Here is a 23,412-nt window from a genome sequence, read left to right as displayed (position 1 = left end):
ATATTTAGCTACATAAATTAAATAAAATTATGACAACACTTATTGGATAGTGTTATCTGGACACAAAGCTCTCTCAAGCAAGGGGAGCAATACAAACAAAACGATTAGACTCAACTGATGTCACAAATTCTTCCTTGAAGGGACAACTAATGTCTTTTTAATTTCTAATCTAAAAACACAGATTTCCTTCCAAGACATGAATAACACAATAATAACCATTGTGGGACTCAATGAATACTTGTTGTACAGCGATGGTCAGGGCAAGTTATTGTTTTCAGGTATGTAAAAGATAATCTGTCCCCCATTGAACAGTTCTATGAACACGTTTGATCTTATTACAATTGTTGATGGAGCATTTTAAGGTCTTTAAGCCTTTCACTGTTCATGCACTTTGGTAGTTGAAATTGTGCCAGAAAATCTCACTCTGCATCCCCCTCATTGAACAGTGACAAATCCAAGAATGGAAAACGGTCCGGCTGAGCTGAACCACACTGGCATGGGGGCATGTATCATGCTTGAACAGATTTTCTTGCATCACCAGAGCACAGACACATCCAAACTCATTAAATGGTGACAATATCCTGACTGACATGATGTTTTGGAATCCATTTAAGATACCGTTTGTTTTGAAACTTGGGCCTTTTTTTTAATGGAAAAAAACATTGAAAATATAGAAGACAAAATAGATTGTGCATGACAGGTGTGGGTGTTCATTAAAATCTCTCCCAGCAGCTGTAGTATTCTCCCACCTACATGAGACTCTCACCTAACCAGTTCTCAGCTGTTGAACTGCTGAAACATTTACAACACATGCTGCTGTCTCATTTGCTTCAGTTGGGCAATCAGAAACAAAAAGGGTGGAGGTTGCGTCAAACACCCCGGAGACTAACCTGAGGAGACACTCAGAGACAGTGAAAAGGTATGACACAGCTCGGCCACGCCTTAAAATACAACATTCCAAGAGGGAACTGATGGTTCATATTAGCTGTCAAATATACAGAATGGATTTTACAGTTGACTGTTAACCCGACACTAAAGCCTCAACCCCCCTTATGGTTCATGAACATGAGGGCTGACGCCTGCTCAGCAGAGAGAGCCCCGAGAAAACGAGTGGTCTGGATAGAGTATCAGTTAGTGATCTGGTGCAGCCATCTTCAGTGTGAAGGTCAGTGACCTCAGGGATTCTAGTAACTTTAGGGTGCCAAGTAAATCTTGAAAACAAATATCTTGATTTTTAAGGACTGTTTGATACAAGCTGTGACATGTGTCTAATGTAAAGGGGCACACATAAAACATGTTGAAAACAAGGACTGCTACTACTACCATGCAACACGACAGGAGATCACATCAACACCATTTTACATCAAGCTGCGGGTTCGAATCTGACCTCGGCCCTTTGCTGCATGTCCTCCCCCCACTCTCTCTTTACATAATTTCATTTCTCCCCTCATTTTCCTTTACAATAAAGGCGAAAGGCCTAAAAAAATAAATAAATAAATGACTGATCAAAAAGAGGTCGACTGGGTGTTTTTCAAAAAACGGAAGGATAGAAATATGACAAGCCCACCAACTGACCCTGCCGTGTCTGAATCTCTTGGCAGCACAAGGTCATCAAAAATGATATTATGGATACATGTTTTAAAATGATATCATCACAGATTTGAATAGAATAATAAAAAAAAAAAACACTGACAGTTCAAGAAAATCTACAGTTCTTTTGTCATGTATTTAATCAAAAGCTGCTGGGGCACAGAAAGAGAAAGAACAGTTTAGATTGCAAAAATACATTGGCAGTGATTTGGCACCAAAACGTTGTAAATGTATTTGTACAATGTAGACAGTTCTTCAGGCATTAGCTTATGCTACTTTATAGTAAATTAAAATGTGTTGCCATGGTATTGAAAAAGGGGAATGACAGTGTTTGATTTTTACTAGTATCACATCTTATGCCCCGTTTCCACCAAGCGGTCTGGTTCAGTTTGATTCCATACATAGCGGTACACGTTCTGTTGGCGTTTCAACTGTCACAAGAAGAGAATGGTACCAAAATCTCTGATCTGTCCCATTCTACTTTTTTGGTGCCATTCTGTTGAGTGTCAAAGTGAACCTATCCGAAGGCTAGCATAAGATGCTCTGCAGTCCGTTGATTGGTTGAAATAATCCAATTGCATGGGACAGCGGTGATAAAAGACAAAGACAAAACGCACTACATTGTAATAGCCTATAGATTTTGTGAGTCATTTAAAAGGCTTTTTTATCTGATGCAGACCTTCCATGGAAACACTGACCTTTGTTTACTGTCGCGTTCTTCTTCTTCTTCTTCTTGGTTGAATTATTTGGTCACAAACACCTACACTATACATCCCGCTGTTGTGATGTAATGATGTGTAAGGGAACGGATGGCTGTGACAAAACAAGCAGGATGAGGGTGTAACACCAAATTAAACCAAATGGCTCGGTGTAAACAGGGCTCAGGTTTCATTTCTTCATCTTTCACACCTTTGCTTTGGTCTTTTATTGATATATATTCACGTTGTCCTGCCTGCATGCATGCTCTGTGTTACAGTTTCAGAATACTTTTGAATTTCAATGGAATTAAAAATGCTACAAAAGATTATAATCTGTGTTTGTCAGGTCATTATGAATCTTTTTAAATGTGTCGCTGACACAGGTGCAGGATCACTTGAATTGAACACAAAAGCTGGTATTAACAGCAGAACACAGCCGAGTTTAAAATGCACGTAATCAAGACACTGCCATCGATACAGTAAGTTCAAGTTCACGTTACGTTACATTACTGTGGTCTTTATCATGTTGATATGCACACACCGTCCAAATTCAGGAAACGGTGCCATCGAAATGGCGGCAAAAAAATTTAAATCATTCAGGTCATGAAAAAGAGTTCCCTGGATACACAAAGTAGTTCAAAGTAGATATAAACAACATCACATTTGTTTACTGTGTTGTTGCCTGCTTTGACAGAACATTTATTAAGCCATCGATGGAAGATTGAATTCCTTATATAGAGTCATTGCAGAGGTCACTCTCCAGTGATGAAGAAACACCCCTGGTTTCTGGTTTCAAGATAAGCCTCTCTGAGAAGACCAGGGTTGTCGAGCGCCTGTCCTTAAGTGCATTTTTTCCTCTCTTTGCGAGTCTTATTTTTCTACATCCATCTCACATGCTGGGTTCCTGAACAAAAAAAAAAAAAAAAGCCAAGGCCTTGTTAATAAGCGAGCAACCTAGCCGTTCAGTCTCTGCGTAACCACCTCCCTGTACATGATGGAGATGTACACAAAGAGAAGCAGGATGACAAAGAAGTCGTCCATGAATCCCAGGAGACCGAAAAGTGCCTCTGGGAGAATGTCCAGCGGTGAGACCAGGTAGGTGAGAGCTCCGACCAGGCAGAGAAGGATTCGAATCCTGAACATCCAGAAGAGACCCCCCACGGAGAACATCTCCCTGAAGGCATGACGAAGCAGGGTGGGCACATCTCGCAGCCGGTCCATAAACTGGTGACACACAGGAGTGCACATAAAAATCAGCGCTAACATATTTACACGCATAGCAGAAATGTTTCTAATAGCATCTCCCGCTGGTTTCTATATCAAGAATTGTTGCTGTTACATATATGTGCATGTGTTACAACATTGGATAAAGTAAGTCCAATAAATGTGTAAATGGTGCAGCCGAAATGTGCTTGTGTCTGTTTTGACTCACAGATCTTGGTTGGCCGGAGAACCTGCGGTTGTAGTCGTTAATGTCTCTTAGAATCAGCAGAGGTTCTGCCTCGCCATCCTGGACCCTCTGAGGATTGGCGTTCTCGTGGAACAGCGGGAAAAGCAGAGTAACCTAGGCAAGGGAGGAAAAAAATAAACAAATACAAATGCAGAACAGAAATGCGTCCACACATCGACGCTCATTAACGGAGCATTATGGAGCTCTTGATGTGTCGTGTTGGTGTAGTGTAATGTTGATTAGCCCTCTCCTCCCGAGAGTCGATGCACAGAATCTGTAGCAGCTCTGCATCGCTCTAAAAACCGTTCCATCTTCATACTTCATGTCTAATATTTAATGTTTGGCCACATTCCTGGTGGTGGAGCTTATTAGAAAAACGCAGAGGCTTTATAAGTCGGTGTTAGTCAGCTTCCATCGCTGCAACGTCTGTCGGTTTTTTCTGTTAGGCCTGGCAAACCGAGGGGAGTCCAAAACGATATACACAGACGATAGTGTGTGTGTGTGTGTGTGTGTGTGTGTGTGTGTGTGTGCGTGTGTGGCCTTTAAACCGCCGACCTTCTCTGGTCATAAACAAATACAAGACCATCCCGCACTGGAATGGAAACTAAGAAGGAGGACGAGCTGGCGGCTGCGTTGTTGTCAAAGACTGCCAGCACTTCAACATAGCATGTTTCTCAAATGTGGGATCATACAGTAAGGTCCTTGTACTATTTAATTCATATCGCTCCTTTCAGTCTTCCTGAAGACTGAAAGGAGTATACAGTTTTTCTGTCAAAGAAAAACAGACATCTCTGTTGGACTCATGATTCTGTCATTTACACAAATGGTATTTGTCCTGCTATACGCAGGGGTGTCAAACTCCAGTCCTGGAGGGCCGGCTTCCTCAGACTGTTAGATGTCTCCCTGCTCGGACGCAGCTGAATCCAATGAGTGACTCGTTATCATTCTTCTGCAGAGCTTGATGACAGCACATTGATTTAAAGCAGGTGTGTTAGAGCAGGGAGACATCTAAAAGTCTGAGGAAGCCGGCCCTCCAGGACTGGAGTTTGACACCTGTGTGCTATAGTGATTTAGGCATGACCTTACAGTAACTAATCTAAATATATAAACATGTATTGTTTTGGTGTTGTTTTTTTTTGTATCTCGGGTGCATGCAAAAGAAAAGAAATTCTGACAGCTACGTGTCTCACCATTTGTCGGCAGATGGGGCAATGAATAGCACCCAGCCAGGTGCCATACCTCCAGTATGCTATGATGCAGGGGCCTATACAGGAGAAGACAGCAACACAAACATCCATCACTCCAACATAAGAACGTCCTCCAGCAACTCTAAGTGTTCTCTGAAGTTCGACAGTAGTTAGAGCTTCGCTTCGTGTGGAAATCTCGACGCAGTCTTACCGCAGAAAAGGTGTCCACAGTTCGTTTCCACCGGCAGGACCGCCTGCTGCAAACACACTGGACAGGACATGTCTGTGTAATACTGCTGCCTGTCCTCGGCCTGGCTGTTTTCATCCTGTTGCAGAGCAAACATAACCAAAACACACGGACGACGTTAAAACGAAGTCGCCACAGGAGATTTTCAATGCATCTCCCGATTAAAAAAAAAAAAAAAAAAAGCATCAACTTTTGGGGCGTAGATGGCCTAGTGGTTAGGTTACGCTCCATTTAAGAGGCTGTAGTTCCTTAAAGTGGGCGGCCCAGGTTCGAGTCCAGCCTGTGGCTTCTTTCCCACATGTCATTCCCCCCTCTCTCTCTCTCTCTCTCTCTCTCCTGTTTCCTTCTCTATCCACTGTCCTATTGAATATAGGCAAAAAAAAAGCCCCAAAACTTTTAAACTAGGCGTCAGTCCTGAAGAATAATACAGCATGCTACCTTCTTTCCTACCCTATCATCTAAATAAGACTGGTTGAGAAAATGAACCCTTTTTTTTTTTTTTTTTAAGTTCACAGTATTTCAGGAAACTCTATTTCAAGCCACTTCCTGCATCTTACTTCCTAGATTACTACTACTTGTTAACCTAAATGTTTATATGGCCTTAAAAAATTAAGCCAACGTTTAGCCAGGTACAAGTATAGATGAAAGGCTTCAAAGAGTTTTAATTATTCAACAGATTTCATGAAAACCGTACAGTTGTTGTTTCTGCTTCCTGTTTGTATGTGAAGCCAGCAGAATTAAATATAATCTATAATCTTTCTACAGCTTTGTGTAGCCTCACACATAATAATGACAACAACCATAACACTCTTATTTATGATCATAAAAATAACAGTCAGTATCCATATCTGTAGATATGTATGTTTGGGATGAGAACTGAAACAAAGTGGATGGGTGCTTCTGGAGTTTCCAGCGTACCTGCTCTGTCTGGAGCTGTTGGCGGACGGCTCGAACGTGCTCCTGATTCTCAGGATGAATGTTCTGCTCCTCTTGCCTGCAAGGACAAATGAAGACGGTTGCAATTAAAACATTGTAGAGTTTAATGTTTCAGCACATACAACTATTCAACCTGGGGAGAAAAATAAGTATTTTTCCACATTGCTCATGCATCTGCAAATTATTTGGAACGTAACTACAAAACAGCAAATTCAGTTTCACAAGTCCACAGTGTCATTTAAAGCTGCTATTAGAATGATAGGCTAGAAGAAAAGAGGAAACGCAAAGGTGCAAAGGTAGGCTTCACACACAGGCATCATATTATGCGACTTTGGTTAGGTTGCATTGTTTGAGAATGGCAAAGCGCTAGTGTTGTTGCTTGATACAACATATTTCCTGGGCTTGTCATACCACAGCTGCGTGAATCACATTTTACTGAAAACAATTCCTCCTCTCATGCAGTGTCTTGAAGAATGTGTCCGTGAAAATACACTGAAGTTTGTGTCCACCACTTTGCAATCGGGGGGAGTTTTAATCCTGACATTTGCCGCTTACCTGCAGAGCAGAGTGAGGAGGCCTGCGAGGAAGGTGATGCTGAGGACAACAACAAACAAGACCTGGTTGCTGACACCCTCGATGATGGTGTCCTCATCTTGGACCAGGAAGTCTCCACACTGACCGTCCTCCATCACCCACACTCATAGCCTTACAACACTAGAAGACAGACGGGGAGAAGAGTGAGCATTTCACAGGACGTTGCTCTGTCATTAGGAGCCGAAGACAAACAAGTATTACGGATGAGATACATGTTGAAAGAAATATAATGGTCAAAATTCATTTTCATTGTGTATAAACCACAAGAAAGCTCCAAGTGACTGCTGCAGGTTACATGAATATTTCTTTGTGGATTGTGCTACCTTTTTTTAAATATGATCAAACTTTTGACAATCAAGTTATTATGTAAAGATATTTAACTTGATATAAGAAATCTAAAAAAAGTCCAAAGGGCTAATTCACTGACTCATTGAGAGTGTACACAATTTACTTTATCTAATTGATGTAAAAAATCATGATGGAAGCTAAAATAAAAAAATGTAATTTAATTATTAAATATAAATCTAGATCAAAAAGTAATCAGCATTTCTATTCACAACATAAGCAGATGTATAAGTTATTGACATAAAGCTAGGATCTTAGTAAGCAGTAACTATCCTGCAGCATTGTTATCGTTAGCACCATACTGCTAACTATGTGTTGACTTTGCTGTAAAATTAACACTTAATCTTAAAGCTGCTAACCAAAGGTGCTAACGCTGTAAGCCGTCACTGTGTCGATAAGATCCTCTGTAAGAAACCAGTCAACATAAGATAAGAGTTACAGGCGACACACAGCCGCTCTCCTAAATCCGACTTCAGCTGGGCTATAAGCGCTTTTAGCTAATTCATAAAGACATTTAGATATTGTGCGTTCAGCTTTGGAGGAGTCACAGTGTGACACAGGAGGAATAAACACCGAGCTATTCGAGTCAAAGTACCTTTGCATAGACTCTGCCTCACACTGTAGAAAGAGAGACGAATGAGCTCACCTGCACAGCTCCACCTGTTTCTAAAGGCTTCACTTGTCAACTCCATTCACTGTCACGAGACTCGGCGTGATTTTAAAGACCCGTAGCATCGTTTTCATCTCGTGTTTTTTCTTCGGCTTAATTTGGTTTGTTATTCCCTGTTTATTACTGTTTCGGTTTGTTGCCCCTTTCCTCTTCTTTTTTTATTTTTTCTCCATTTTGTATATTATGGCGGCTTGTGTTGGTCATCACTTTTAGTGATGTATACTGCCACCTACTGTACTGGAGTATACTTTTTAAAAGAAAACATTTTTAAAATTTCAACTGGTATTTAAAACATTAATGCTAAGTAAAGTACACATGAAGAACGAGAAACAATGACAAAACGTCTTCCTTTCTTCTGTATAGGCGAATTAAGACGCTGCAAGTCTACCTGTTTGGGTTGATTTCGCACTCCTATCACTAGGTGGCAGTACCGATACTTAGTTCTTGGCGGTATGTACACGAAGAAGTACTGAGCGTCAGTAAATAAAGCTTTGCTGGCATCATCAGCCTTTAACAACCGCCTGTGTGAATTCAACACAACACGTTTTGGAGTTGGGGGCAACATGCCTCGCTTTGCACAGCTCGTGATGGGCCCGGCGGGCAGCGGGAAGGTCAGCTATCAGTCATTCAGGCACACGTGTTGTATGCTCATGTATGAGGTTGGCTTGTGTTTCCACATGGACACTGTTCAAGTTATGGCTGCCTAATTTGTTTATTGTTGGAGTTGCCGTTTTCCCCCCATTCAGAGTACCTACTGCTCCACCATGGTCCAGCATTCAGAGAGTCTACACCGGTCTGTTCAGGTGGTCAACCTGGACCCAGCAGCTGAGCACTTTGACTATCCGGTCATGGCAGGTAATGATTAAATAGTGTTTATCTATAATACAGAACTAGAGATGCACTCATAAAGCAGGTTAAGTTACGCCAAGGAAAGACAAGAATTCCATACATACTCAACCTATGAAATTCATACAAATTGGTTTAAATGGTTTTTAGGTCCAATCATAATTCAAGATAGTGTAATTACCAAAGCAGTGAGAAACAGATTTATTATGATAGAAAGAAGGATAATAACAGACTACATTTGGACACTGTTTATATGACAACAGTGTCAATTACACACAGCAGAGCAACACAAGGGGTGTGTACGTTGTGTTATTAAAGTAACAGATTCTTTATGCAAGTCTGTCTCAAAGGGGACATATTGTATCCTTTTTTCACCTCTTCAAACAGTCCACTGTTGTCTAAAGGAAACATCTGTGCTCTGCTTTGGTCCAAATATAATATAATATATATGAGTCAAGCAGCAGAAGACGTTTGTGACCCTGTAGAAACCAGCTCTCTCCCAACACTCCATTTTGGTATGCGTCGCTCTTTAAATGCAGTTAGCCTTCATGTATTTTTCTCTGTTTGGTAAGACTAAGGCAGACCACAAACAAAGGACTGGATGGATTTATTTCAGATTTTGTGGGTAGATGAACACTCAGGTTACCCAAAAACACTTTAAAGGTGGATTTGTCATAATATGTCCCCTTTAAGCCAAAGGGGCTGATGATGGAAAGAGATGTGCAAGTGAAATGAGTATTGTGAATCATTCCCTTGTATTTAATAATTTAATCTTAGCTTTTACTTTGTTTAATAAGGCAACCCTTATATTTATTTCTGTCAGATATCCGTGAGCTGATCCAGGTTGATGATGTTATGGAGGATCCATCGCTCCGATTTGGCCCTAACGGAGGCCTGGTCTTCTGCATGGAGTACTTTGCCAACAACTTTGACTGGCTGGAGGAAAGCCTGGGGCATGTAGAGGATGACTACATACTGTTTGACTGTCCAGGTAAATGCATTGATACAAATGCAATGAATGATGATTACATAGCACAACATCTATTCTGGTCACGCACATTTTCAACACTGTAAGAAATGTAATGTCACATCTTTTTAGGCCCCTGTTCTCTTTTGAATAAGCGTGTCAGTTCTATTTACAACAGCATTATTGTAAACCAGATTTCAGGCCATGCTTAGAGTGTATCACAGTTTTGACGCGGGCCTTATTTATTCAGGTCAGATTGAGCTCTACACACACCTCCCCGTGATGAGGCAGCTGGTGGAGCAGCTCCAGCAGTGGGAGTTTCGAGTCTGTGGGGTCTTTCTGGTGGACTCCCAGTTCATGGTGGAGTCATTTAAGGTAATATACAACTAGGTTTTGAGAACACCTCAAGTCTGGCTTGAAATGCACTAAATGTAATGTATATATCACATATTTATTCCTCTCTTGACTGCAGTTCATTTCAGGAGTCATGGCTGCCCTGAGTGCCATGGTGTCATTAGAGATTCCCCAAGTAAACATCATGACAAAAATGGACCTGCTTAGTCCCAAAGCTAAGAAGGAAATAGAAAAGTAAGATTGTTTGTGTATTGTGTATTGTCTGACAGATGTCTGAGTATGTATAGTAACCTTTCAAAACACGGAGAGTTCTTCTTGCATAGTCTGAACTTCCATTTTTTTATTTATAAAAACACTTCAATGGTAAATCAGAGAGATTTTTATTTATTTTTACAGTTCTGCAAAGCCTGAAAATCCGTTACATTTTTTCCTGATGAGTGAGGTTTTGCTTTCTCTTTCCCCAGGTACTTGGACCCAGACATGTACTCCATGATGGACGACAACTCTGATAACATTCGAAGCACGAAGTTCAAGAAGCTGACTAAAGCCATCTGTGAACTTGTAAGTAAAGCCTGTAAAAATTCAAATTGGGTTTAGTTTAGCTTATATTCAGTACAGATTTAATAAGCCTCTCTCTCTCTCTCCACTTTATCCAGATTGATGACTACAGTATGGTGAGATTCTTGCCTTTTGATCGCTCAGATGAGGAGGGTGTTAACATAGTCCTGCAACATATTGACTTCTCCATACAGTATGGAGAGGACCTGGAGTTCAAGGAGCCAAAGGTGAAGAAAAGTGAACATTAACAGAAACGCAGTCAAATATCTCAAGATATGCATGCAAAGTTTGCATGCTTGTTGTTAATATTGTTTTGTTGTAACATATCTTTTATTATTCTGCAGGAGGTCGATGCAGAGCCGGGCAACCTTAACTATGATGAGGCTTTTCAAGACAGCGGGGACGGCTGAGAATAAAACGACCCCAGGAATTCTGCATAAAAAGTGACTTTCAAAAACAAGAAACAGGAAAAAACACACCAACATGACTCTTAAGGACACAAGAGTGGGTTGTGTGTGGGGAGCAAAAAAAAAAAAAACAGACCCTGAAGATCATGACTGTATTGTATTGTGTTCAGAAGTTTTTATTTATGTTAACCATTTTGCAGACTCAAAAAATGTAATTTCAACCATTGAAGTTGAACAGATTTATTAACGCTATATTTTTAAAATAAAACACCCAAAATATTCAACTTTTTCAGCTTGTGTGAAGAAAAATTGTGTATTGGCGCCCTCCTGTGGCAGCAACGTTACACAACATGTAGCCACTTCCTGTAAAACTGAAGGGTGGGACAGGCGGAAGCTGAGTCCCACGGTGTTCATATTTTTCTCCGGCTGAGCAGTAGGACTGATATTTATCACTCAACATGCCGGTGAGTATGTCCTACTTAAACACTGAATAACATAAGCTAAGACATCTAAGAGGTTAAAGCCTGCATAAAACCTCTGAGTGACACAAGGGCCTTCGAGGTAACGCGAGCTTTAATGATGAGTCGCTAGCATCGTTGGCTAGCTTTAGTAGCATTTTTTTTTCACAATTCAGCAATACAGCTGAACAACAATTTAGGTTTCTGTCACTATTGTTGGTGTTCATTTAAAATGTACAGTGTTTACATTTAGGGTGTTTAGATACTAAAAGCGTTGCAGCAGAGGGGACGGTAGCAGGTCTGCCATTGATGCTAACAGACGGAACTGTGCACGGCTAGTTCAGCTTGAGTAAATGTACATGACAGCAACTTGTTTTCTCTCTTTCCAAGGCCTATCACTCAAGCCTAATGGTCCCTGAAACCAGGCTAGTGGGGAATATGGCATTGCTTCCCCTAAAAACTCAGTTCAAGGGGCCAGCCAGAGGAGACGGTAAGCCTGTGTGGAGAAGCAAACGCCTGTTTCACCACAAACAAAACCACAAACTGTTCAGTTGAATTGGTTTAAAAGTGTTTTAATCCCTTTCTTTGGACACTTTGTGCAGAGTCCATACCTTGTTATGACACGTTGGTCATTTCTTGATGCACGTCTTACTTCCATATATGGTGTTGATCGTGCACACTAAGCTTTAACTTCTTCATTCATGTCTGTTTGTTGAAACGCTGTTTACAACTTCCCCCGGTGTCTTATCATTTAGATTTAAAAGAACATCACACTGTGCATGTCATAGTTTATCAAACAGAAGATCGGATGCAGTGTTGCATTGTGGTATCAGACTTCAGTAAATGTTCGTCTTTGTTTATCGAATGAATAAAAGGATCTTGCCTCTAAACATGAAAACAGGAAGTGACTCTCTGCAACATCCATGCTACTTACAATTTTTGTCAGACAAGTCGGGGGCTATGTTTATAGTTGCTATTCTTAATTTCAGGCATTGACTCGGACATCATTGATGAGGCTATCTACTACTTCAAGGCCAATGTTTTCTTTAAGAACTATGAAATCAAGGTGAGAAATCAACCGTCGTTTTTTTATGGTTACATAAACCCTTAATTCAAGCACAGAAAAAGAAAGAGGGGGGGGGGGGATGTACAATCTCTGCAGTGTGCTCGTTCCTATCGGTGCTTTCTCTCCCTCCCTCTGTGCCTTGAAGCAGCTCAGTTTTGTCCTTCCACATGTCCCAGCTTGTTTTTCTCCTCTTCCCCTCGCTCAGAAATTTAACCATGAAACAGGCTGGAATTGAACTTCCTCTAAAGACTGTCTTGTATTTGTGAGAAAAAAAACCAAAAAACATTTGTTTCAATCTGACAACACGGCTCTGTGTGCTTTTGTTCCTTCTAGAATGAGGCAGACAGGACGCTGATTTATGTCACGCTGTACATCTCTGAATGCCTAAAGAAGCTACAGAAGGTATGCTGCAGAGAACACACTGGCATGATCATTCAAATGGTATTTACAGAAACAACTTGTAGGCCTTACGCCAAGGTAGCGCCAATAATCGAGTAAGGACCATCAAAAGACTTACCAGTGATTCAGAGGGATTCATCACATTACAGATGGATTGTTAATAGTGTTCCTAAGAAAGAACAAATCAGCTGCTAGAAGCTTCTAATTGGTATGTCTTCTCCCCTTACAGTGCAGCTCCCGGAACCAGGGAGAAAAAGAGATGTACACTCTTGGCATTTCTAACTTTCCCATTCCTGGAGAACCAGGCTTTCCTCTTAACGCCATGTACATTAAACCAGCGAACAAACAGGAGGATGGTAAGAAACCTGCACTCACTCTGTTGACAAGTGCAACATTTCTTTAATCCCATTCAGGAATCCAACTTCACTGTTTCCATGGGTTCTGGAAAAAAGTGATCAGATGAGGACGTCGGTGTACACTCATCGATTTTATATAATGAGAATGTAATCGATGTGACGCGTGCTGAGCCACCTGAAATAACAGCTATAGTGCAGCCTCAGTCTAATGAGGTTTAGCACGAATAAAAGAGACGACAACACAAAAGTCTCGCTCTGGATATTATCCAAAAGTTTTTCCGATTTTTAGTAGTGAGCCTTTCTTTAGTCTGTGTTCTGAACTATGGCCAGTTTCCTTGTTCCCTTCTTATATTTCATCCTTTTTCTTGGCTGAAGTGATATCAAGCTAAAAATAGCGATGATGACTTGTTGGGCTCAGTCGCCCTGAAGTATGAAATGCTGATCAGGGCATGCGTGGGGTCAAGTGTTCCTTAAAAAATGTACTTTGTGGACTGTTTTTGATGAAGTTAGTCAGGAGATATAGAAGTGAAATGAAAACTGTCAAAGCAAGTTCTGCCGTCCATTTTTTCCCCCACACAGATTGTATAATAGTCTGTGTAAAGATCAGATGTCAAGTCAAACAGCATTTCATGATGGCAGCACGTTCAAAATACTGCTGCTTTGACCTTTTCCAGACACCATGAGGGCGTACCTGCAGCAGATCCGCCAGGAGACCGGTTTGAGACTATGTGAGCGCGTGTTCGACCCCCAGACAGACAAACCCAGCAAGGTGAGCCCCAACGCCTCCCAATAAACTTTTACATCAAGTCGTCTCGATCAGGTGTGATGAACTTTTTAATCGGGTCAGTCCTATTCCCGTTTTTTGAAATACTTATGGTTAACCTTGAATTACTCATTTGTGTGCACTCAAAGCTTTTTAACATAGATCAGAACGTCCGAGAAAAAAACGAGGTGTAGCTGTTTCCACACAAGTCTGTTTAGATCTTTTTTTCTGCATTCACTTTGTTTACTCCGTTGTCTTGTGGTGATGGGATTTTTTTTTGTTTGTTTCTAACCAAACAAGTCTGAGTTTGGAAGCTTGTGGCAGCTCTCTAAACATCTGATGTTTGTTTCAGTGGTGGATGTGCTTCGTCAAGAAACAGTTCATGAACAAAAGCCTGTCAGCTCCAGGACAGTGATCAACTCAGGACCCAAAGTTTCTATTCTACACCTGCAACATGGAGGGATGGAGGGGTTTCTCTTCGTCGGGGTGGGAGGGGTTTCGCTTTTGTGTTGCCAAGATGATTTTATACTCTTTCAATTTAAATATATGTATTCTCCTGTCTGACTGTTGACAATATTGAGCTGGCGCTTAATTCAATAAAGCACTCAAAGGGATTGGAAAAAACAGTTTATTTTTTTTGTCATTACACTTCATGTGTTCTGAGAGTTGTGATTAAAAGATCAAGCATTTGAACATCGAGGTTAGAATGGCCACTAGGCGGGTTTATTTAATGTAACGTGACTTTGGAAATAAAGGGCTCTCCTGCATCATTTTGAAGATGTTTGCACATCCTATTTCCTGAAGTGGGAAAACAAAGTCACTTCAAAGAAAAACTCCTGCACACTACTCACGCTCAGAATCACCAATTTCTCAGAAAAATAGAACGTTTGACAGGTTTGGCCACATTTTTAATAAATTGGTGTTTAGCACGAGAAGTGTACAGGATTTGTTCTGTTCTCCTGTATAATTCATTTTGATAATAGCATTAACAGTTATCATTAAATATACATATTGCCCATATGTTGTAGGAGGAAGCTGTTAGAGGCTAAACAGTGAATCTTTGTTTGGATTGGAATGGTGCCTCTCATATACTCCGGACTCAAACTCCTCTACCTCTCCAACAGAGAGTGGAAAGTGCAAAAAAAAATCTATTTGAAGTGCTAGCATAGATTATACAGTCAATACGCCACCTCTCCAAAGTATCTAGAGAACAGCTGTATCCCTGCACAGATGTGTTCAACAGACCAAACAAGGACATGTGACGAGGTAAATAAAAGGAGGCATGTTCAGTAAAAACACATTTATTGGAATATTACTTGATTTGCACACAACCAAAGTTGTTTTTTTTTTTTCAGGTTGTAAAATAAGCAGTCTGTTGCAATCTTTCTGAAGGTTGGTTTCCTTTGCTGGTCATTTAAGTTAAGGCAGTGCTGGTGTGAGAAGTTTCCCCTCTCAGGGAAACAAGGAACACTTTTCTCTGCTGGATGCTAACAGCGTGTAGGGAGAGCAAAAGCAGAGCGTTTGTTTGTGGTGGCAAACACTCCAAACTAAATTGCATACTTGATTTAATAACTGTAAGGTTGGCTCAGTGTGGCAGGTTGAAAAAAATAAAATAAAAAATAAACAAAAGAAATCCTCCAAAGCAGACGACATGCATCTTTAAATAGTCACACTCTTAATAAATAAACAAAACAAACTAAGAATATGTTTTTTATCTTTTATCAGAGGGAATAGTTTGCTCCTTAAATCTGATGAGTGTGCAGATAATTAGGTGTATTATTCGTCGTCCTGGGCCGGAAATTACCTGATGGGTGTTGTAAATTAAAACAGAAACTTTGGCAGAATGAATACTGCCATACCATCCAATTATAGAAATGGCTTGTCAAAAACCATTATCACACTGCAAGATACAAATAAGGGAAATAGAGGTTTAGTCTTTTCCATTTGGGTGGCAGCTGATGTCCATAAAGTCGAGCCCCATGTTCGTCAAGACCACTCTCGTGTTGCCAGTTGTCATATCCCTGCGCAGATTTTCAATCTAAGACAAAAAAAGGGAGCATTTCAGTCTTGTTTTTTTTTCTCCCACCATTAGTTAACCTTCAGTAAATCTACAGCACTGTACTTACACTGTATTACAAAAGGAGATCAACAACGTTACCAGAAGTCAATTTGACATTTCTTTACAAATGCAAAATAAATGTCCTCCCTTAAAGGCCCAGTGTGTGGTCTCAATGTAAACCAACATGATACACATACAATCAGTTGTGTTAGTGCTAGCATCCTAGCTAACAGTAGCTCAGTATCCGTATCACCTTAAGAAGAGGTACATCTTAATAAATATAATGTAAGTTTCTGTTGCTTTAAGAGGTAATTGTGAGTACTTAGGTGTAAACTATGACATTATTATACAGTTGCTCATTGTTGCTTTAAATTTGGAGGGACCCTCCTGCCACAGGTGGCCTTGCCCTGTGTAAAAAACAAAACAAAAATAACATACTGAATCCTGTAAGGGTGATTGAACCTACTGTGTTGTGATTCCTTAATCAAACGCCATCTCTTGACTCCTCCGCACACAGCGTGCAACCTTTTTCTTAAAAACTCCGGTTGGATCTTCCCGCCACTCTTTCTGCATGATGTTAAACAAACACACAAACATAAACAATGTGAATAGTGCAACCCTTTCCTCCTCTCAAGTTTTCTTTCAATCTGCTGCAGCCACACATTTATCACAAAATTAAGTAGATTTTTAATATTGGAGCTTCTGTTTTTTTTTGTTTTTTTTGGGGGGGGGGTGTCACAAGTGGGCATCTGTAAAGAAAGAATTATCTGTAAAATAATTCATGAATTGACTTTAAAGGTCACATATGATGCAAAATACACTTCACCATGCTTCTCTAACACTGATTTGTTTCTCTAGTCTCTACAAAACCCGCCCAATTATGTGAGAAGTCCATTCTCTGTCTTTGACCTGCTCCACTTTTCAGAAAATGTGCTCAAACAGGTTGTTTGGAGATTTTCCCTTTGTGACATCACAAAAGGAAGTAGCCCCTCCCCCAGATGGGTTACACTCCCACAGCTAGGTGTTTGTTCTGCCCTCTGAGTCTGCCTTCTCACTTAAAACAACTGGGCCTGATGCAGGAAAAAGCCTGAGCCACCCAAGCCCTTCCCGAGAGGGGCATGGTCATACACAGCTTATTTAAATTTAAAGCTACAGACACAGAAACAGCCTTTTCTGATCAGGGCTAACAGAGGGCTTTTAAGGCACGCTAACATACAAGATCAGAGTAGATTTATGACAAGAAACTTCACAGACATGTTTTTGGGAGCTCTGAAAGTTAATTTAACTTGCTGAACAGGAGCAGAATATGTGACCTTTAAATGTTTCCTCCACAGGAACCCACTGCACTCATTCCACACTATGATAGATTCAACATTAATTTCAGGACACATCTAAATTCTAAATGCCAAGATATATACTCAGAATAACACATAAGTTGTGATTAGAGCTGCAGCTATCGAATATTTTAGTAATCGAGTATTCTATCGAATATCCTGATCGATTAATCGAGTAATCGAATAAATCATACTTTTGCTTTATTAAGGTTTAACTTGTCTCAGGTTGTCCCTACAAAACTGCTTCTTTGAAGCTACCATGGCAACGCCTGCTTGTTACAACCATAGTTACAACCAACCACCTCTACTCTACAGCTGCTGATGCTCACCATATTTCTAACAGGGTCCCAAATAAACTTTCTGATTCACTGGTCAAGGTGGCAGATAAATTAAAAATACAGGCCAAACATGTTGTAATGGCTAAAATAACAAACAGTGTTTTGTGTAGCCTACACATCTGTTACTGTTACTACATTTAATTGAGAAAGCATGTTATGTTGAATCAATCACAGAATCAATCATTTTGTCAGATCAGGAAATTGAGAAACTTTAACTATATATTTGCTAAATTATTATTCCACAAACAAGTTCTGTCTTGATTTAGCTTTGACAACATTAGACATTTAATATAATCAGCCTGTTTATTATTTTAAGTGTGCGTATCTCTGTCAGCTCCTGCAGCGCATGCATTCAGCACGCTCACAGACTGAGACTACAGAGACTCTGTCTATGACAGAGACTGTGAGAGGACGTTGCTATCGTTATGTTAGCTGCAAACACGGAGAGAGTGAACGGAGAAAAGCCGACCGTTTGACCGGATCACGTGTTCCCGACTGGGTCGTATGGATCACGGATCAACTGTGTGCTGACTAAAAGGTAAAAGTGTGTTAGCGCTGAAGTGTCTGTGTGTAAGAGTCAGAGTGCAGCAGAGAGAGGAACAGGTAGCTGCAGCTACATTAAACGTGTTTTATACTCACAGCATAGTTTTGATGACGCAAAAAAACCAAAACAAAAAAAAACAACTAAACGAGGCCTCGAGGCAGCGAAAATTCCTTGAATTTTTGTAATCGAATTATTCGAGGAATCGTTTCAGCTCTAGTTGTGATTCAATTATATGTTGTTTTCGTATAAATATTCTGATTAATATTGAGTTCAGAACATACACAGTAAGTCCCTGGTAAACCCTTATGTTCCCAAATGATACCGTGTACACTTACAGCAGCATCCACATTTGCAGGAGAGTCTCCATTAGGGTCTGCCAACATGGAGATGACACTGATCATGATGGTCTCCACTGTGTGGATTGGCAGCCAGCGCTCCTCAGGCTTCTCATAGCCATACTTGTCCTCTCCAGGTTCATGCAGGATGGAGATGCAGACATCGCCATTTTTTGCCACTGACAAAAGGCCACAAAAAAAAGAAAGAACACAGAACACGTCATGTTTTTCCCAAAACCAGATGACCGGGTACTATACAGTAACTCTTTTTTTTAAAATAAGAATTTAAGTAATACTAATAGTTGTTAGCCAGCTAGGGTTGCAAAAATTAAGTGCAATGTGATGATTATTCTGATATGAGCATTTGCACCAAACACAGCCTAAAATAACTGAATTTACAGTAATGAATAAGAAAAAAAAGTCAAGCCAATTAATGCTTTCTAACTCAGAATGTCTATATTTCACTGACTGGAAGGAGACCTGAGTATAATGGCTGTGTCCTCACACAACTGTGATTCAGTCAGGAGGGGGTTAGCTTTCATGTTTAAATTTAGTGGTGAAAAAAAAAAAAAAAAATTAAGATAAAAATTGCAAACGTAGACATTTTAAACAAGAGGACGGGCAGACAGACATCAAGACTGAGTATTAGTTAATAAGTGTTATTACTTGGTTTTAATTCCACTACATATTACTAAAATTTTAATAGCTTAATACATAGCTTTTGGTGGGTTCGAAATGAAGCAATAAGCTAAGATTTAAACTATGAAGTTAGGTTGAATTTCCAGTGTATGCAAAACCACTATTATTCAAATTTACCAATTATTTAAAACTTCATGGGAAGACGGTGCTTACCATTTGGATGCCATAATTCTGTGACAAACTTCATCTTTGGTGGCCTCAGAGGATAGTCACGTGGGAAGGTTAGAGTAGCTTTGAAGAAACCTCCTTCACTACAAATGACAAAGAACATGGTTAAGATGACCTTTAGGGTTTACGGGTAACAGATACATCGTAAATTGTGAGCTACAGGGTGATTGGCTTTAAGTGGAGGGATAGTTACACTCACAATAATGTGTCTTGGGGTCCAATGACGACCACCTCCCACTGATAGATGTCATCGTCGTCTACAAGGCCGGCAGAGAAGCCCTCCACTGGGTTCTTGTTAAGCTCTGGAAATTAAGTTGGAAAAACACCCGTACAAAGCTGTTCAAAATGTGTCAAATGTAGAGTAAGATAAGTAGAAATGGGGAGTAAGTTCATGAAAACAGTTGTTGTACTTAAATGTACTTTATTTACAGTGACATGAGATGACCCTAATCTCTTTCAGACTGTTTGAATCCTAAACCAGTTACAAAATCACCAATCACATCCTCTTGTAAGTGTGTGGTGATCTGGAAATGTCTAGAGTAGTTATTGAGCAACAGCAGCCAGACTTAGTCATTTCCTCACAGCTGTGTTCTTCTAAGTATGCACGTGTACTTCAAATGTATCGTCACGAGCCGTATACGTACGTAACACGTAAATAAACCAAACAACAAATACGCCAAACAATCTGGAGCTGCTCTTAGTTTATGGGTAGCCTACACTAATTATTCGATAAGAGAAGATCATGTAGCAACAGTTAGCCAACTCACCTGCTAATTGTTTACGTAGTAATAGCGAGGACTGTTCCGTCATTGTATGTCTTTATCTTTCAAACGATTGTTTTTTTTTTATGATGAGCGCCGATTGTCTGTCAAACTGTCACGGAGGTTAAATCAAACATTGGGGAAGAAATGTAAAATGATCTGTCCACGTTTTCTCCTCCGTCAGTCCGTCTGACAACACCGGACAGCACCAAAAACATGAGTCAAAAATAGGCGTGGTGATTATGCCCTCAATTCTGGCTGTCAGGCAAATGGAACGCTCCGTGGAGAAAAGTTTATCAATACAGCCAGGCAATTAAATTAATATAAAGGTAAGACACAGGGCCATTTATGTTACTGTGAGGGAGTTAATCTAAGCAAAGACATGTTACAGCGTAAGATATCCAGTGATAGTGTTTCCTGCGAGGCTATACTCAGGGTATAATACAATCGTCTAAAATGTCTTCTTCGTGTGGCTTTGAGCATTCTGCTGGAGACTCTATACTGCCTCCTGCTGTTTGAAATCAATACCACACTTTCTCAGTTTTAGAACACCGTGTTATTGTCCCATTTAATCTGGGTGTATGCACATACAGTCTCAAAGTGAGACACAGCTTTGGGTTTTGTTAAAGCCCAGCACAAAGCCAGTTTGGATACTGCTGACTGTGACACATCACGATATTTACTACTCATTTTGGTCAAAATGATCTCTGATACCTGGAAAGTAATAATCTTTGAAAAATCCCAAATGTTTTCCTTCCTTTCTGCAATTTATTTTTTAGGTATCTATTTAAAATGTAGCTTATATTTCAATCAATCAATCATCAATGAATCTTTATTTATATAGCGTCAATTCATAACAGGCGTTATCTCGAGACACTACAAAAGCAGGTAAAGGACCAATTAACTCTTTAAGATAGGATTTGATTGGGAGAAAGGTGAAAACACCCTACAAGGAAGCCAGAATAATATAGTTGAGTTATAGCAAATAACTGTAACCCAATGGTAACATTTAGTAAGTTGGCCAACTCATTTTGACAAATTAATTTAAAAAATAAAAAATTAAATATCACATGGTCATAAGTATTCAGACCCTTTGCTGTGACACTCATATTTAACTCATATGCTGTCCATTTCTTCTGATCTTCCAGCTGTGTGTAATTAAACTGATTGGACTTGGTTAGGAAAGGAACACACCTGTCTACTGTATATAAGACCTTACATCTCACAGTGCATGTCAGAGCAAATGAGAATAGGTCGAGGAAACTGCCCAAGGAGCTCAGAGACAGAATTGTGGTAAGGCATAGATCTGGCCAAGGTTACAAAAGAATTTCTGCAGCACTTCTGAAGTATGATCCAACGCCATTTTGGATCCAATCCTGTGTCTGGTTGCTTACCCTAACCCCAACTGTTTTTCCCTAATTGCAAATTTTTCTCCAGTGTCCCCCCCTGTGCCTGAAATCATTTTCCAACATTCCACAGCATCTGAAGAAAGCACACAGAGTTAAAAACGAGGCAGAAAAGACGTGCCCCTGTCACTCCGTTGAACGAAAACTCAAAGATGGGTATGTTACACTGAAGTTACCTCAGAAGAAGAATTTATGATACAGTAGGTGACATTATTGTATTTTTGACTCTCTACAATCTCTGCAGGAAAAATCCTCAGTACCTTCAGGCCATGGTAGGCCAGGCGGGCAGCCCGGCCTACCAAGAAGGACAATGCAAAGATGGCACACACAACGTGCACAAGATTCGTCCATTTCATGGGGCGGATGTCGGCGTCCGGCAGCCCGACCAAAAAGTTCAAATACCTGGCAAATGTCGAGAACCTGAAGAGGTATGTTGCGACCCTATCATGCATTTGCCCGATGTGTCGCTCCCGCGTCTTTGAGTCAGAGGATGGGCTAAGGGTTGTTAGGATTTTCACCCAGAAACGCCATTTGGATCACAGTTCTGAAGTGCTATTTGCTGCCAGTTTGGATCACGGTTCTGGGTGTAAATCCTAACACCCCCTTACCCCATCCTCTGACACACACAGACATCCAACAAATGCTATTTCTCACATCTTTTCCCTCTACAGCTTCGCATGTCATTTGTACGACAAAGAATACACGTCGACGACCATAAAGAACTACTTCCTAAGTAGTTCCACTGAGATCCAAGATAGGGATTCATGAACGTGGATTAATCTACTTCACTCTCAAATGTCTTCCTCTGGATCTCCTTTCAAGTTTGAATGCAGTGTTTTTGGCAAGTGTTTACAAGTCAGATTATGTGAAGACCTATGGAATTGACGCAGTTCTGACACCCATAGTTGAAGAGCTAAAGAATATGGAAGTTAACAGAATTGAAGTTTGTGGTGACAACTTGTGCCTCGCTATTCTGGGATACAATAAGAGTTTCTCAGCTCACAGTGTATGCAGATGGTGCCGTATACATAAAGTTGCCTTGCAAAGACAAACTGAGGAAGATCCAATATTACTACAAAACCTGGACAACTATCAGATTGACCTGGCCATCCAGAATCCTTTTGCCACCGGTTTGAAAAGGGAGAGTGTCCTGGATAGGCTCTGTTCCTATCATGTGGAGCAAAATGTTGCACCGGACATTATGCATGAGCTTTTAGAGGGGGTGGCGGAATATGTGAACAAAACTGGTCCTAAATTCCCTCATTGAATATAAACTCATCACTTTGGATCAATTGAACAGTTGCTGCTCAAGCTTTGATTATGGATTTTCTGACTCCCACAACAAACCATCAACAATTTCAAAGCAAGAGTTATAAGTCAGACAGCATCCCAAATGTGGTGTCTGTTGTGATATCTTCCTCTGATGCTTGGGGACTTAGTTTATGAACACAATGCCCATTGGGAGTTGCTTTTATTGCTACTGTCTTAGATAGAGTTAATTTTCTCAACATCCCTTACAACCTGGTTGTTCAGATGTGGCACATCAAAGGCTTCAGCAGACATCACTTCGCCTCCAGTGTAATGCCTGTCTACGTTGTTCAGTCTCTTGACGTCAAACACATCCTCAATCACCATCCTTACCATGTTGTTCAGTCATACAAGGAAAATGATGCTCTGTATTTGTCCCTGCGCTACACAGCAATGTAATCCATCTTCTGCTTAGGTATGCACAGATATTAGATTGTATTCCTCAGGATTCATGCTTACAGTCTTTCCAAAATGTAATTGGACCTTAAATTTAAATGTTTGACGAAGCAAAGTGATTTTTTTTTCCTCTATCAGAGGGATATAAATGTGCACAATTATTAGGCAAGTCA

The 23,412-nt window shown here is 40.4% G+C and overlaps 4 protein-coding genes across 7 annotated transcripts; 2 read left to right on the top strand and 2 right to left on the bottom strand.

Moving 5' to 3' along the window:
* Nucleotides 1–1,707: 1,707 nt before the first annotated feature.
* On the bottom strand, nucleotides 1,708–8,195 carry rnf170 (ring finger protein 170). Of its 3 annotated transcripts, none has more exons than XM_079364915.1 (7): nucleotides 8,106–8,195; nucleotides 6,664–6,822; nucleotides 6,091–6,166; nucleotides 5,137–5,251; nucleotides 4,929–5,002; nucleotides 3,721–3,852; nucleotides 1,708–3,512 (listed from the first exon to the last, which is right to left on the bottom strand). In XM_079364915.1, the coding sequence occupies exons 2-7, from the start codon at nucleotides 6,795–6,797 to the stop codon at nucleotides 3,243–3,245; spliced, it is 801 nt and encodes a 266-aa protein (XP_079221041.1). In that variant the 5' UTR covers nucleotides 6,798–6,822; nucleotides 8,106–8,195; the 3' UTR covers nucleotides 1,708–3,242. The 3 variants fall into 3 exon arrangements, with proteins under 3 accessions (XP_079221041.1, XP_079221040.1, XP_079221042.1); XM_079364914.1 differs by lacking the exon at nucleotides 8,106–8,195 and adding an exon at nucleotides 7,694–7,921; XM_079364916.1 differs by lacking the exon at nucleotides 8,106–8,195 and adding an exon at nucleotides 7,407–7,626.
* On the top strand, nucleotides 8,196–11,133 carry gpn3 (GPN-loop GTPase 3). Its single transcript, XM_079364913.1, has 8 exons — nucleotides 8,196–8,328; nucleotides 8,464–8,572; nucleotides 9,387–9,554; nucleotides 9,781–9,905; nucleotides 10,003–10,118; nucleotides 10,349–10,445; nucleotides 10,541–10,669; nucleotides 10,787–11,133. The coding sequence occupies exons 1-8, from the start codon at nucleotides 8,281–8,283 to the stop codon at nucleotides 10,850–10,852; spliced, it is 858 nt and encodes a 285-aa protein (XP_079221039.1). The 5' UTR covers nucleotides 8,196–8,280; the 3' UTR covers nucleotides 10,853–11,133.
* Nucleotides 11,134–11,187: 54 nt separating this feature from the next.
* On the top strand, nucleotides 11,188–14,668 carry arpc3 (actin related protein 2/3 complex, subunit 3). 2 transcript variants are annotated; one of them, XM_079364917.1, is made up of 7 exons: nucleotides 11,188–11,313; nucleotides 11,698–11,797; nucleotides 12,297–12,373; nucleotides 12,707–12,775; nucleotides 13,002–13,128; nucleotides 13,803–13,897; nucleotides 14,244–14,668. In XM_079364917.1, the coding sequence occupies exons 1-7, from the start codon at nucleotides 11,308–11,310 to the stop codon at nucleotides 14,304–14,306; spliced, it is 537 nt and encodes a 178-aa protein (XP_079221043.1). In that variant the 5' UTR covers nucleotides 11,188–11,307; the 3' UTR covers nucleotides 14,307–14,668. The 2 variants fall into 2 exon arrangements, with proteins under 2 accessions (XP_079221043.1, XP_079221044.1); XM_079364918.1 differs by lacking the exon at nucleotides 11,188–11,313 and adding an exon at nucleotides 11,353–11,410.
* A 508-nt stretch (nucleotides 14,669–15,176) lies between these two features.
* On the bottom strand, nucleotides 15,177–20,553 carry LOC306837302 (ubiquitin-conjugating enzyme E2 G1-like). The gene is made up of 6 exons (XM_079364926.1): nucleotides 20,136–20,553; nucleotides 19,568–19,670; nucleotides 19,354–19,451; nucleotides 18,502–18,680; nucleotides 16,417–16,517; nucleotides 15,177–15,929 (listed from the first exon to the last, which is right to left on the bottom strand). Exons 1-5 carry the CDS (start codon nucleotides 20,176–20,178, stop codon nucleotides 16,431–16,433), a joined length of 510 nt encoding a protein of 169 aa, XP_079221052.1. The 5' UTR covers nucleotides 20,179–20,553; the 3' UTR covers nucleotides 15,177–15,929; nucleotides 16,417–16,430.
* Between the last annotated feature and the right edge of the window lie 2,859 nt (nucleotides 20,554–23,412).

This window comes from Symphodus melops, assembly GCF_947650265.1.
Source record: "Symphodus melops genome assembly, chromosome: 16".
NCBI classification, from domain to species: Eukaryota; Metazoa; Chordata; class Actinopteri; order Labriformes; family Labridae; genus Symphodus; species Symphodus melops.
The sequence above is the reverse complement of the archived record's forward strand: the minus strand, read 5'-3'. Positions and strand labels throughout refer to the sequence as shown.

Bases quoted from the DNA above. Each gene is read 5' to 3' on its own strand.
- rnf170 (XM_079364915.1), bottom strand. From the start codon at position 6,797: ATGGAGGACGGTCAGTGTGGAGACTTCCTGGTCCAAGATGAGGACACC. The intron at 6,167-6,663 runs GTAAGCGGCAAA...TTGTCCTTGCAG, and splicing joins CTCCTCACTCTGCTCTGCAG to GCAAGAGGAGCAGAACATTC. The intron at 3,853-4,928 runs GTGAGACACGTA...TCCCTTGCCTAG, and splicing joins GCCCCATCTGCCGACAAATG to GTTACTCTGCTTTTCCCGCT.
- gpn3 (XM_079364913.1), top strand. From the start codon at position 8,281: ATGCCTCGCTTTGCACAGCTCGTGATGGGCCCGGCGGGCAGCGGGAAG. The intron at 8,329-8,463 runs GTCAGCTATCAG...CCCCCCATTCAG, and splicing joins GCCCGGCGGGCAGCGGGAAG to AGTACCTACTGCTCCACCAT. The intron at 9,906-10,002 runs GTAATATACAAC...TCTTGACTGCAG, and splicing joins TCATGGTGGAGTCATTTAAG to TTCATTTCAGGAGTCATGGC.
- arpc3 (XM_079364917.1), top strand. The intron at 12,776-13,001 runs GTATGCTGCAGA...CTCCCCTTACAG, and splicing joins GCCTAAAGAAGCTACAGAAG to TGCAGCTCCCGGAACCAGGG. The intron at 13,129-13,802 runs GTAAGAAACCTG...GACCTTTTCCAG, and splicing joins AGCGAACAAACAGGAGGATG to ACACCATGAGGGCGTACCTG.
- LOC306837302 (XM_079364926.1), bottom strand. From the start codon at position 20,178: ATGACGGAACAGTCCTCGCTATTACTACGTAAACAATTAGCAG. The intron at 19,671-20,135 runs GTGAGTTGGCTA...CTTAATTTCCAG, and splicing joins ACTACGTAAACAATTAGCAG to AGCTTAACAAGAACCCAGTG. The intron at 19,452-19,567 runs GTGAGTGTAACT...TGTCATTTGTAG, and splicing joins GGACCCCAAGACACATTATT to TGAAGGAGGTTTCTTCAAAG.